The following is a 15,022-nucleotide window of genomic DNA, read 5'->3' as shown; positions in this document are numbered from 1 at the left end:
TGAAACATGAGACCAACACTTTCCATGTTGCGTTTGTATTTTTATTCAGTATAGATGACTGGACTACAGAGCGGGAGACAAATCTCTCCACTCTTGATGACTCTATTTATATCAAGGCGACTAACTGGCCAAGCCACCAAGGAGTTGCCATATTTGTGGGCATATGCATTACCATGCCAACTGCAAACAATCCCATTCAATCCCCCTTTATTTCTGGCCACGACTTAAGTCATAGGAAGCACCCGTGTACATCTTTTCCATCAATCTCAATTTCTTCCTCTTTCCTTGCCATGATTGAATTTATTTTTCTTTGTGATGTGGACTGGTTTCTCTCCAGTTGCTTTGTAGATGGCAAAATGCAGGTCTCTCTGTCTGTCTTCAGCATTGCTAGAGAGGACAACAGAACTCTGCAAATTCTTCTGGATGCCTTCCGCTTTCAAAACATGGACATATCAAAAGTGAGATTATAAAATCATTCATGAAAAAAGTCACACACTCCTAACATCATATACTGTATCTGTGGTGGCTTATCGGTAGACCCATGGCCATAGTTATCACTGTTACTTGTTGCCTTATTGTTGTGTTGCAGGTTTATATTAACTGTACCTTGAGAGCAGCTTTTGCATCTAGCCCTATAACTGCTGTCAACAAAGCCTACACATATGACCAGTCTACATCCAGGGGAGGGGAAGGTACAGTATGGAGATATTTTTAGCATAATTTCCTGCCAAGTTTTGTACTTACATTCACGTGTTTTACCACTTCAACACCCATAATTGTTGTAAAATGTGACGAGTGGGCAGTCAGACCATCAGAGCAGGGTCCTGTGGCCTCCGTTTCCATAGATGGCTGTCTGTGCATGGGGCTGATGAGGTGTGTGAATGCTGTGACTCCGGTTGTGAAAACATAAGGGTGAGAAGGGGCATCTAGACGAGCGACTGAGGGTAATGCAAGTTTTTTTTTGTACAATAGCATAGTGTAGCCTACAGGTGTACATTTATTCATTTTGATGATCCATGAAATACATATGTAACCAGAACAGAAACAATTATTTGTATCATTTAGGAATTTTCACCAAGTACAGTTCCCTGTTGTGAAGCGTTACTTATTGACGTTTTGCCTCAATGTCTCCATTGCATCAGATACCAGAAGCCTCATGCTGGGACCTGCAATCATAAGAGCCACAGTTCAAGGCTCTGAGACCGTAGACAGAGGAACAATGGAGCAGTGTGAGCACAGTGTAACGAGGGGCTTTTCTGGCCATGTGTTCAAAGTCAGGTTTATATAATGGCTTGGTTCTTCCCAGTAAGCATGGTTGTGAACGTATCTATTGAGTTTCTCCATTTGCCAGTGATTTGGCTATTTTGTTAGACTGGTTTAACATGCTTTAGTATTTCATTACTTTCTTTACACCTGTCATAACGGACATATCAATTGACCTATCATGCATTCCTTCATTGCAATGGTTTATAACGGCAACATGTTTGCCATTTATGCAAGCCTATGTGAAAGTGGTGTTTAATAAATCAAAGTTAGCAGCCTGGCATTGTTTATCTCATCTCTCATGGCTATTGTTGTGGCCACAGCATTACTGGGCAGCTTGCTGCTTTTGAGCAACAGAAAGAGCCATCTAAACAGCACAGAAGTAAAAAGTATTATTTTAACAAGTACCTGCAACCAAAACTTTCATAATGTGTTTATCTTGAGAAAACAAACCCCATCATTATTAGAAAATGTACATACTTTAATATTTACAGAAATGTGTCTCAAAAGGAGAAAAAGCAGTTTATCATAGAATGACTTGAGATTTAGATATGTTAAAAGGAAAAAATATATAAAAATCCACCCAAAACCACTAATTCACTGTGTTGAATAACACTAATATGTGAGAACAATATTTTTTGTGAACAAATGTTTCATTTTGGCGTTATAATATAGTTGGTAGCAACATAGAAAATCGTTGAGGAAATCTGTTGCAGCTCAAGTCGACTACAAAATCCACAATGCAACGCCCTATGGGCTAGCAAGCAAACGTAGCTACACACAATAATACCAAAGACAATATCAGCATGTAACGTAGCTAGTTAGCTGTAAAATCGCCTAAACAAACTACACTATCAATTTAAGAGTCTGCGATGTCACCATGTTCAACCTGCAGATCGATGTGCCTCAAAGAATGGAGTATAACATTCGCAACGGCAGATATACTTTTGACATGGGAAACGCTGACCAAGTTACACCAAGGGGCCGCGCGCTGCATTCTGGGCAATTCTGCGACAAGACGCGCTCTCCTTGAAGGAGTGAATGGGAGTCTATTGGACACTAGCTAAAAAAACTATATTAGCACGAATTTCTATAAAATCTTTGGCAACAGCACCATGCAATGCACCCTGGACTAGAGGCAAACAGGAATAATATACTACACCATTCGTCAAATTACACATTTCTCGAGGTTGAAGTATCGCAAAAATATGATCAATTGCTCATTCGAAAGAAGACATCCTCCCGAGTTATGACGTCGGCCAGTATTACAATCTGACATGTATGATAGACATTTTCGCGATCTAAAAATGGTATTCCTATTAATTTCCAGTGTAGTGCGAGGGACTTTATCACGTTGCAACGTAATACCGGCCACATGTCTGCCTGCTTGAACGCCAATAACTCGGATACACATGAAAAGACCCAGGGAATCGATAGAACATCACTCAGATGCACCAAAAAGTATAACATTCAAAATGGGCGAACCTTTCCTTTAAAATCACACATTTGGGGCCAGGAAATGAACATGAGCTGGTTTCCCAGACCCACATTGAGTTTACTTGAAAATAAATATAGGAATGTCTGCTTTACCAGACCAAGATTATTTTCCTTTGAGCCGCAATCATTCCACACACATTTAGGAATGGTCAGAGATTATCAACCTGGGTATTTCCTCAATCATACATTTTGTTTATTGCATTAATCTTATTACAGGACCTTCTGCCCACTCAATACAGCTGACTAGAAACTTGTAGACAAATATGGTATTTGACAAGGCAAAAAGCTTTTTATTACACATGTTCCAGTTTTCAATATAAATACATTAAAAAAAGATTTTAATATTTGTCTTCAAACATTGGGTTAAAACATTTACATTGACTTTCAAAAAATATTTACATCTTCATACAAAAAGTACAATTATAACTTCCATTCAGTAATGTCACATACGTAATGGGCACTGTAAATTAAGTGCCTTTGTTCAACCAGGGAATGGTCTGAGACAATTACTGGGCACTTCCTTTCAAGGACACAGATGCAGACTAGCAAATAGGAGCAGTCCTAGCCCTGAAAATAAATTAGATATTTTAGACAAAGCATTGACTCAATGGAGCAGTTAACAATAGTTTCACTATTTAGATTACTCAAGTTCAAAGACAACCACAAACTGTATAGTCATATGAGTAAGACTTTGGTTAAAAGATGGGACATTTTTTTCAGAATGAGTTTAAGGGAATCATGTATGAATTGTAGATACCTTGGGTAGGCATTCAACTTAAGTCATTTTGAAATTGTAATAACTCCTCTTTTCTTCTCGAGTCTTCTCCTGTCTGGTAGGAGCTATGCAACATTTTCAAATAATGAAATTGTCAGGATTATCATGTTTACATAAATAATAGTGCAGTAAGGAAATACAGTAGATTATGCATGCCAATCTCAGTATTTTAGTGCTTAGTTTGGTAGCTGTGTACCAGTGTGGTAGTCAGCTGGTCAGTTTAGCACGGTGTATGGTAGGTCTAGCTTCCTAGCCACCTCCCTTTTGAACAACATACTCCATTCTCTTTTTCAATGCCAATATCTCTGTCCGAGAGTGCCTAAGGAAAGGATTTCCCAACTTCCTTGATTTTTAGACACCCAGCAGGAAAGACAAAGCTTTAGCGGAATGGCCAAAAACAGGCAAAGGCAACTATGGCATGTACAGTAGCAAGTTGAAGTATCCAGCAAAATGTTTGATCATGCAAATCACAGGTACCGTAGGGAATACATGAATATGAAACGCCAGACTGAATGTTAGCTCATGGGTTGTGTAACACCGTAAACAGCATTGTTTAGTTCAATTAATTGGCCAGCCGTATGGCTAGTTTATCCAAATAATTCATTTGTGTAATGAATGAACAGTGTAAAGTCCATTGGCAGAAGTTGTGGTTAATGCATATATAGTTAGGAGGAAAATAATAGCTGTGATTCAGTTGTAGGTGAAATTTTGCACTATTTTCTAGTAAGAGAAATAATAAAAATGTAGGTTCTCACCCTTTCTTCTTATGAAAACATAATACGACGAACAGCACAATAAGTGTAGCTGCTGCAAAAGATAAGGAATAAATCATAAGTCCCCAGTATGATCTTCAAATGGTCAAGAGAAAGTGTAATACAAATCTGATAAACATGGAAACATTGGAAAGTCAGCAGTTTGACTAGGCCTACTAGTGTAACAGATCAAGTAATGTGAAGGAAATTCTTGATGGGTCACAGAAGGGAATGTTTTCCCCAGTACAGTATACAACAAAGAATCCAGTTAAGTTAGAACACATCCTTACATGCTGACTACAATCGCGCACGTGAGTGCGTCCGCATGTTGATTTTGTCCATCCACACTAGACGCGATCAGGACACCAGGTTGAAATATCAAAACAAAATCTGCACTAACTATATTAATTTTAGGACAGGTCGAAACACATGAAACATTAATTGTCCTGGGATATAAACATTGAGTTGTTATTTTACATGAAATGTACAAGATCCTTTTTTTTTTGCTGGATCTTTGTAGAATTGAGTCACATTATGTGTTCTCTACTCCGACAATTAATCCACAGATAAAAAAGGGGAAACCTTGTTAGTTTCTAGTGTTAGATTCTGGGTGAAACTTGGAACATTATTATACGCAGAAGCATAGTATATAAAGGAGTGAAAGGGACTGGTTTTACATCAGAAGTTAATGGTTATCTGTAGGAGACAGATGGCTTTGGAATGTGTTGGGTGGATGGGAGGAAGTCACATGATTTCTATAGGGGAAGCGAATGGACATCTGTGGATTAGGCGAAGGAGGGGTTGAGGTCAGGTCAGAACCCCTGAAGTGAGAAATTATGTTTTATTACCCTCTTCCTGTCGAACCATAAGATGTAAGGATCGGAGAGAAGGAGGAGTGCCTAAAGTGGAGTATATATACAATTTGGTGGTGGAAACATGTTTGCCTGAATCCAGCTGTATCAACCCTTTGGGAAGAATTAAACTTGGTTAAGCTTCTCTAGTGTCCGTGAGTTATTTACTCTGAAAATTAGAACCTATTACTAGTAATATGTCCTTGTTCAGTCTTCTTCTGTGTATTTTATATGGTGGTTGGCAACCAACTTTAAGGTGCATTACCACAACTGACTGGAGTGTGGACCACATTCATCTTTCAGTCACCCACGTGCGAATATCCTCCTAAAAACCAATGAGGAAATGGGAGTGGCGGGACTTGCAAGAACCAAGTTCTATTTTAGTGCCTGGCTACACAGATGCTCGTTCACACATGCAAGCAGTTTGAATGAAATTATAGAGTTTATTCAATGTCTAAATTTATCAACGCTCACACATGCAACCTGGGCGGTGTGGTCAGCATGTTAAACTCAAAAGCCTATTGGACAAAATTTACCAGACACATATCTCCCTCTCATTTGTGATTGTTTCAAATGATGTTTTTCTTACCTATGACTATGCAGATCACACTTCCCACGGCTGCTGCATTCGCTGAAAGAGAGAGTCAGTTTGGCCAAATGTGAGCTGGAAAAATCTATAACGACAAAATAATAATCACTTGAATAATCTTACTTGTAACTGCGTTGATGTCATGTTCACCAATACCATGATGCCTCCCTGAAACTGCAAATACAAAATTATTATATAATCATGGATAAGGAGTGAAAGTTATCAACATGGTCTAGACTCTAGAGAAGTCTAACATAGTTGATTCAATTGATCATCAAGCCCTTGATTACACTGGGCTAGATTTACTTGGATTTGCTCTACCTTGTATTGTGGGTGGAACAGTCGATGTTGTTGTTATTGATGCTGATTTCAAAGGAATGTCATTGACATATATGAAATAGAAATAAACAATGGTTATTATATATGGCACCTTCATGCAGTGCTGTCATTTTTGTTTATATGTGTACACCTAGTGCTATGGCCACTGATGCATGCCTTTGGAACATCTACATTTTAAAAAGTCTAATAAATCCATGTAATATAGCCTACACCATCACAATCAATCCATTACTTATTTTAGACAGGTCTAAAGAAACATGATATGAAGAAAATGTAGTATATTCAGAAGAACAGAATAGCATACTCTAAATTGTCCTTATGTTAAGCCCTGATCTGGCTATGCCATATGACTGTGGGCGAGACTACTGTAGTTAATTTAGCAGACAAGATTTGCTTTATATTCCGTGGCATTATTTTATAGTATGAAGAATACAATTGAACATAGCTGAATAGAAACAATATTTTCTCAACGATTTCAGGGATTTGCAACTATTCTGTGTTGAGTGGTTAAGAAACAAGTCCTCCTACAGTTGGAAGTTTACATACACCTTAGCCAAATACATTTAAACTCAGTTTCACAATTGCTGACATTTAATCCTCGTAAAAATTCCCTGTTTTAGGTCAGTTAGGATCACCGCTTTATTTTAAAGAATGTGAAATGTCAGAATAGTTAGAGAATGAGAATGATTTATTTCAGCTTTAAATTTCTTTCATCTCATTCCCAGTGGTTCAGAAGTTTACATACACTCAATTAGTATTTGGTAGCATTGCCTTTAAATTATTTAACTTGGGTCAAACGTTTCGGGTAGCCTTCCACAAGCTTCCCACAATAAGTTGGGTGAATTTTGGCCCATTCCTCCTGACAGAGCTGGTGTAACTGAGTCAGGTTTGTAGGCCTCCTTGCTCGCACACGCCTTTTCAGTTCTGCCCACAGATTTTCTATGTGATTGAGGTCAGGGCTTTGTGATGGCCATTCCAATACCTTGACTTGGTTGTCCTTAAGCCATTTTGCCACAACTTTGGAAGTATGCTTGGTGTCATTGTCCATTTGGAAGACTTATTTGCAACCAAGCTTTAACTTCCTGACTGATGTCTTGAAATGTTGCTTCAATATATCCACATAATGTTTCTTAATCATGATGCCATCTATTTTGTGAAGTGCACCAGTCCCTCCTGCAGCAAAGCACCCCCACAACATGATGCTGCCACCCCCATGCTTCATGGTTGGGATGGTGTTCTTCGGCTTGCAAACCACCCCCTTTTTCCTTCAAACATAACGATGGTCATTATGGCCAAACAGTTCCATTTTTGTTTCATAAGACCAGAGAACATTTCTCCAAAAAGTACGATCTTTTGTCCCCATTGTGGGTACTACGTGATCTTCAGTTTCTTGGCAATTTCTCACATGGAATAGCCTTCATTTCTCAGAACAAGAATAGACTGACGAGTTTCAGAAGAAAGGTCTTTGTTTCTGGCCATTTTGAGCCTGTAAGCGAACCCACAAATGCTGATGCTCCAGATACTCAACTAGTCTAAAGAAGGCCAGTGTTATTGCTTCTTCAATCAGTACAACAGTTTTCAGCTATGCTACCATATTTGCAAAAGGGTTTTCTAATGATCAATTAGCCTTTTATAAAATGATAAACTTGGATTAGCTAACACAACGTGCCACTAGAACACAGGAGTGATGGTTGCTGATAATGGGCCTCTGTACACCTATGTAGATATTCCCTAAAAATAAATCTGCCATTTCCAACTACAATAGTCATTTACAACATTAATGTCTACACTGTATTTCTGATCAATATGATGTTATTTTAAAAATGGACAAAAAAATAAATAAATGCTTTTCTTTCAAAAACAAGGAAATTTACAAGTAACCCCAAACTTTTGAACGGTAGTGTATGCCAGTTAGGCTCTACACCTGTTGTAAAGCTGATTAACGTACTTAATTTTAAGAAGTTATTTGGCCACTTAGCAAAACATATAGGCCTTTTTTTAAAAGTCGCAGTTTCTTGCCTTACTGCACACAAGCTGGGTATCATTCACAAGTGATAGGCTAATATTGTCACCCATCAGGCAGTTCTTGATTTAATCTCGTTTTTACATACTGTGCATGCGGAAGTATTCAGACCCCTTGACATTCTCCACATTTTGTTACAGCCCTATTCTAAAATGGAAATAGTTTTTTCCTCTCAATCTACACACAATACCCCATAATGACAAAGCAAAAACAAGTTAAAATGTTTTGCAAATGTATAAAAAAATTAAAAACGGAAATCACATTTTCATAAGAATTCAGACCCTTTACTTTGGCAGGGATTACAGCCTCTAGTCGTCTTTGGTATGATGTTACAAGCTTGGCACACCATTATTTGGGGAATTTCTCCCATTCTTCTCTGCAGATCCTCTCAAGCTCTGTCAGGTTGGATTGGGAGTATAGCTGCACAGCTATTTTCGGGTCTCTCCAGAGATGTTCAATCGGGTTTAAGTCCGGGCTCTGGCTGGGCCACTCAATAACATTCAGAGACTTGTCCCGAAGCCACTCCTGCGTTGTCTTGGCTGTGTGCTTAGGGTTGTTGTGCTGTTCGAAGGTGAACCTTCACCCCAGTCTGAGATCCTGAGCACTCTGGAGCAGGTTTTCATCAAGAATCTCTAATTTGCTCTGTTGATCTTTCCCTCGATCCTGACCTGTCTCCCAGCCTCTGCCGCTGAAAAACATCCCCACAGCATGATGCTGCCACCATGCTTCCCCGTAGGGATGGTGCTAGGTTTCCTGCAAACGTGATACTTGGCATTCAGGCCAAAAGAGTTCAATCTTGGTTTCATCAGACCAGAGAATATTGTTTCTCATGATCAGTCCTTTAGGTGCCTTTTGGAAAACTCCAAGCAGCCTGTCATGTGTCTTTTACAAAGTATTGGCTTCGGTCTGGCCACTCTACCAGGCCTGATTGGTGGAGAGCTGCAGAGATGGGAGAACCTTCCAGAAGGACAACCATCTCCACAGAGGAACTCTGGAGCTCTGTCAGAGTGACCATTGGGTTCTTGGTCACCTCCCTGACCAAGGCCCTTTTCCCCCCCGATTGCTCAATTTAACCGGGCGGCCAGCTCTAGGAAGACTCTTGGTGGTTCCAAACTTCCTCCATTTAAGAATGATGGAGGCCACTGTGTTCTTGGGGACCTTCAATGCTGCAGAAATGTTTTGGTACTCATCCCCAGATCTGTGCCTTGACACAATCCTGTCTAGGAGCTCTACGGACAATTCCTTCGACCTCAGGGCTTGGTTTTTGCTGACATGCACTGTCAACTGTAGGACCTTATATAGACAGGTGTGCCTTTCCAAATCATGTCTAATCAATTGTATTTACCACAGGTGGACTCCAAGTAGTAGAACATTTCATAGCAAAGGGTCTGAATACCTAGGTAAATAAGGTATTTCTGTTTATTTTTTATTAAAAAAAACTGTTTTTGCTTTGTCATTATGGGGTATTGTCTGTAGATTGAGGATAAAGCTATAACCTAACAAAATGTGGAAAAAGGGAAGGGGTCTGAATACTTGCCGAATGCACTGTATACTAAATAATGTGTGAAATTTGTTTTGATTCATAATGGGCCATTATCACACACCTGTCTCAAAACAGGGGCAGGGGAAAACAATACATGTTATCGATGCACTTATATAGCGAATAGAGGATGCTTTTCCTGTGCCAGCCAGGTAGGCTATACTTCTGTTGCTTCTCTTTACAATGTGCTTAATATTAAGAAAGTTGAAATAAATAGTAGGCCTAGCCTATAGAAAGCTGATGGGATCCTCTTTTTAAGAGGCCATCACTCGGTTTTCTCACGCAATTGCATAGCCTATAGAAATGTTACGCAACATGCTCCCATGAAGTGTTTAATTACATTTTTGATTACATTTGCATTGATGTCAGTGATTAGAGGGACAATAGAGTGCTGAGTACCAGGCAGTTAGCAAGTTTGGAAGGCTACTAATGACCATGAGCAGCATCGGAGCTTGGAGAAGCCTAATTACTGTGACTAAACGGTCAAGTGGAATTTGGCTGCCGTCATGACTCGTGATCGCAAGTTTGGCAGTAATACGGTCACCGTAACAGCCCTATGTACACCAATGTTAACATTAAAATAATCACTTGATTTAGTTTACTTGTAGCTGTGTTGGTGTCATGTTCACCAATGCTATGACGCGTCCCTGAAACTGCAAATAGCAAATTATTATATGATCATGCATAGGGACAGAATGTTATTACCATGGTCTAGACTCTAGTGAAGTCTAACGTAGTTGATTCAACTAATCGTCAAGCCCTTGATTACACTGGGCTAAATTTACTTGGATTTGTTCTACCTTGTATTGTGGGTGGAACAGTCGATGTTGTTATTGATGCTGATATTGTTTTTGGTTTCAAAGGAATGTCATTGACATCTATGAAATAGAAATGCACAATGGTTATTATGTATTGGACCTTCATGCGTACACCACTGTTACATGTTACACAGAGGGATTTAAAGAAGAAAGATCAATGACAATGTTCCTTATCATAGTCTGATGGTGCAACCCACTGGGCACACTGTTAAATCAACGTTGTTTCAACGTCATTTGTCAAGCTATTGTGACATGGAATCTATGTTGAAAACACGTTTACCAAAAGGAGTCACTGTTCAAGCAGCAATCGTTGGACTGTGGCTTCACATTTTACTTCAATATACCTCTTTAGTTAAGTTGATGGCATGACATTGAATCAATGATGTTGATTCAAACATACCATTTTACTATCAACAAGGTCAAATAAAATATGTCTAATCAAATATGAAATTAATAATAATTTCAAACACCGAATATTGACTATTGACCCTTTTCCAGTACACGGCACACTGACGTCATGCACAGATGCTCGCGACTCTTGGCGGCAGTAAGAAAGCCATTGCCATCTGCGCCCATTCAACATAGCTAGATTTAGGTTTTTATTACTTCTAAACAAAATGTTGGGGTTCTCATACGCTTACAATTACGTCTTGATTCTTGCTTGAACAGTCTAATATTATTTTTTGGTTGTGATCTTTGCAAAATAATTATTTTGGATGCAGCAGTTGTTAGCTGGAATGGTAACGTGCATTGACATTGGCTAGCTTTTGCTACAGCCTAAGAGCCATTTTACTGTTAAAAAAAAAAGTATAATACAGTTGATTTGCAATGATGATGACAAACATTATATTAAGCAGGACATTCATACGAGCCTTAAAATCCAAAGTAGTGTGAAATGCACTCATAAGCAACATGTAAATAGAGGCTTCTTTTTGCTGGCGTTATATAAGAACTGCATGTTCTGCCGCCAACTTCCGTGCATCGCCCTCGTGCAGCAATGTTTGCAAACACAGAAAGGGGTCTATAGGACAGAAAGGATTTAACATTTCTACGTGGAATTTTCAATGCAAATTTCAACAAACATTGTTCTGATGATTATGTTAATTTGATTGATGTAACAACCTGTTAGTCAAGTAATTAATTGTATTTAAGTTGAAGATTTAGCTCAATTGCAATGTTTACAACACTGGTTGGAATAACAAACAGTACTGGTTGATTACTTTTTGCAAATCCAAATGCGTTTTCCATGTCACTCACAATAGGGTGACAAATTACATTGATACAACGTTGATTCAACCACTGCAGTGTCTAGATGTAGGGTGTTGGCAGATCATTTATCAAACATAAATGGAATCCATACCTTTGCATTCAGGAAGGAATGAGTTGTATTCACCATCTTCATTGCACTGAATGGATTTGTTTCCAATGAGGGTGTAACCTTCATCACAGGAATACTGTATGACATCCCCATACTCTGGAAACTGTTTGGCAGGCTTCTCTGAGATCATGCCATTCATTATATCAATAGGTTCTTCACAAGTTACCACTGAGGAAGACATACATGGGTGCATTATATTTGTTAGTGCTGAGCGACTAACCAAATTATACATTTTGGGGCTATTAATCTACTAATTGACCAAAGTCTTTTTTGTGAGCCCGATTCGCCATTTCTCTAGACCGAAATCAAATCATTCACGATAGAAATCAAGTCGAGGGGCGAATCGCAATTGCATACTCCTTGCATCCCATCTCCTCGCCTCCTTCTCAAACCCCTTTTTTCTTTCTTTTTTTCTCCATCCAATGTTTTTGAGGAGAGGACACGAGGACTATGCAATTGAGATTCTCCCACGAACTATGTGGGATGCTGGGCTAAAGGAAGTTGTAGTGTATTAACACTACATTCATGTGAATTGCAGGGCCCTAATTTTCTGCCTGATTCCACTGAATTTCCCCCAAAATTCTATTCTGTTTTTCCAGGTTTCTGTTTTCCCCTGTTTTTTCAGGTTTTCCACAAATATTATTATTATTTTTTTTAAATCACACTTTAATAGAAAAAAAAGATTCTGAACAAAATGCAACAATTTAAGATTTTACTGAGTTACAGTTCATATGAGGAAATAAGTCAATTGAAATAAATTCATTAGGCCCTAATCGATGGATTTCACATGAATGGGAATACAGATATGCATCTGTAGGTCAGAGAAAAAAAAAAAAAAGACTCAATGGGGCTCAGGATCTCATCACGGTATTTTTGTGCATCCAATTGCTAATCAATAAATGCAATTGTGTTCATTGTCCGTAGCTTATGGCTGCCCATACCATATTTTATTTTTCACATTTAAAAAAAAAAAAATACAAAATTAATTCTCTGGCAACAGCGCCGGTGGACATTCTACATTCAGCATGCCAATTGCACGCTCGCTCAAAACTTCTGTAGCATTGTGTTGTGACAAAACTGGACATTTTAGAGTGGCATTTTATTGTCACAAGGTGCACCTGTGTAATGATCATGCGGTTTAATCAGCTTCTTGATATGACATACCTGTCTGGTGGATGGATTGTCTTTGCAAAGGAGAAATGCTCACTAACAGGGATGTAAACAAAATTGTGGGCAAAATTTAAGAGAAATACGCTTTGTGTGTGTATGTTACATTTCTGAGATCTTTTATTTCAGCTCATGAAATGTGGGACACTTTATAAGTTGCGTTTATATTTTTGTACAGTGTAGAAGTCTGCAACAGTGCTTCAACCACAACAGGAGACCACTTTTGAGGTCTGGGATTATTATTATTAAATTGTACTTGTTACCCGATTGGTAGTTACAGTCAATGTTTTGGTAATAGAACGTTCACTATTTTTGGCTCTAAAATAATAATCGAACGGAAACCAGACTCTAAAAAGCACTAATTGTTCAGCAGTAATTTGTGTTCTTCATTCAAACAAGTTCAATGCCTTAGATGTCCAAGGTGTGTCAATGGCAAATATGTAAGATTTACCTTCACATCTTGATCTTCCACTCCAACCTGTGGCATAACACTGCCTGTAACTTGATCCCTGAACTTGATAGCTAGAGGTGGAGAGCATGTGTGTAAGAGAGGGCGGGGGTCTGGTATTGAATCTTTGTGCAAAATAATTCCCCCATACCATGATGATACATCAGATATTGAAGCATACTCACCCTTTATCACAAATTGCTCTTGCTGTTGCACCAAAAAGCGTCCCTTCCTTATTAAACTCATATGTCAAATGTGGCATCTCCTTGGGTGCACCGCAGTCCTTCTCTGAAATGAATAATCAGTGAGCTAAAGGATGCATTAAAACAATCAACCAACAGTAAACACTCAACAATCGCACTTGACAGAAGAGGGGCTAGTATTTTGCCGCCTACTTTTGCAGATTAATTCCAGGGTGCTCCACTCTCCACTCGTGCAGGTGATGCGTTCAGATCCTTGCTCTTTCATGTAGCCGTTGGCACATTGAAACGTGCCTTCCGAGCCCTCCGGAAAATCGTTCTTTAGGAGCGCATCATTCGTTAGAACGACATTTTGATTTCCCTCCACTTGAGGTATGGGACATTCAGCTGTGAGGATATGATACAGTAAAATAAGTAAACTCCACACACAGACAGAATTACGTTAGCCAGTTCAAGTTAGCAACGTATGTAGCTAGCTAAGCAAAACATTTTCCGGTAAATCTTCTATTAACCTTATCTAGGAAAGGGTTACCATGGCTAGAAACTCACTCACAATTTCCACTTGTTATAAAGATAAGGCATATCAAGCACTTGGTCCATGAATTTGAATAAAACATTTTAAAGTCGAATTTATGTGAAGACAAGTCAGTGTCTGGACCTAACAATTTCTCTCTATTCTTGTTGAGTATCTATAGTTGACTAATAAGTCCCAGACCATCGACGACTTCAACTGTCTGTTGATGATCATTTCACTTTATAGCAACTGAGCTGGTCTTGACGTAACACCACGCGCAGCGTGCCCCTCCCGACCCAGTGACGTACGGCGGTGAGGTAATCTTTGTTACTCATTCCATTTCTTTGGACACGCCACACCTCTATAGATTTCAATGCCAAAGTCTAGACCAGTTGCTGACTAATTCACTACGCAAACACCATATAAAATAATTTGTATCTGAATAATTTATTGGAGACCGAAAAAACGAAGTGAAACGCACTCTGAGATCATCAATACCCATTTCTCACCCCATTGGCCCTTGGTATAAAGTCTAATAATAATAATAATAATACATTGTAAGTAATAACCTAATAATACATTATAGTAATACATAATTACAATAAATAATTAGTAATTAAATATAATATCCCAATGTGGAAATGTGGGTAATATTTGATTGACATGTTGATCAATGACATTTCAACCAACCTATTCACCCATTTTAAATTCCCAATGTGTTATCACTATATGCTTTCGGCCATCTAAAAGCACAACAAAATTCCAATGAAAAAACTATCAGATTTTTGGTTTAGTTGTCATCTAAATGTGTTATCACTGTGCTTTCAACCATTTGAAAGCACAACAAAGTTCAAATGCGAATACAATG

General features: G+C 38.7%; 1 protein-coding gene across 10 annotated transcripts; it reads right to left on the bottom strand.

Moving 5' to 3' along the window:
• Positions 1-984: 984 nt before the first annotated feature.
• On the bottom strand, positions 985-14,442 carry im:7151449 (P-selectin). Of its 10 annotated transcripts, none has more exons than XM_029775064.1 (13): positions 14,194-14,439; positions 13,836-14,027; positions 13,626-13,728; positions 13,444-13,514; positions 11,808-11,993; positions 10,430-10,507; positions 10,232-10,282; positions 6,049-6,117; positions 5,851-5,901; positions 5,728-5,769; positions 4,291-4,339; positions 3,518-3,600; positions 2,932-3,327 (listed from the first exon to the last, which is right to left on the bottom strand). In XM_029775064.1, the coding sequence occupies exons 1-12, from the start codon at positions 14,255-14,257 to the stop codon at positions 3,531-3,533; spliced, it is 1,026 nt and encodes a 341-aa protein (XP_029630924.1). In that variant the 5' UTR covers positions 14,258-14,439; the 3' UTR covers positions 2,932-3,327; positions 3,518-3,530. The 10 variants fall into 10 exon arrangements, with proteins under 10 accessions (XP_029630926.1, XP_029630932.1, XP_029630924.1 ...); XM_029775069.1 differs by having other exon boundaries at positions 4,291-4,342; positions 14,190-14,423; XM_029775063.1 differs by having other exon boundaries at positions 4,291-4,342; positions 14,194-14,422.
• Between the last annotated feature and the right edge of the window lie 580 nt (positions 14,443-15,022).

This window comes from Salmo trutta, chromosome 14, assembly GCF_901001165.1.
Source record: "Salmo trutta chromosome 14, fSalTru1.1, whole genome shotgun sequence".
NCBI lineage: Eukaryota > Metazoa > Chordata > Actinopteri > Salmoniformes > Salmonidae > Salmo > Salmo trutta.
Note: the sequence above shows the minus strand (reverse complement) of the source record. Positions and strands in the feature narration are given on the sequence as shown.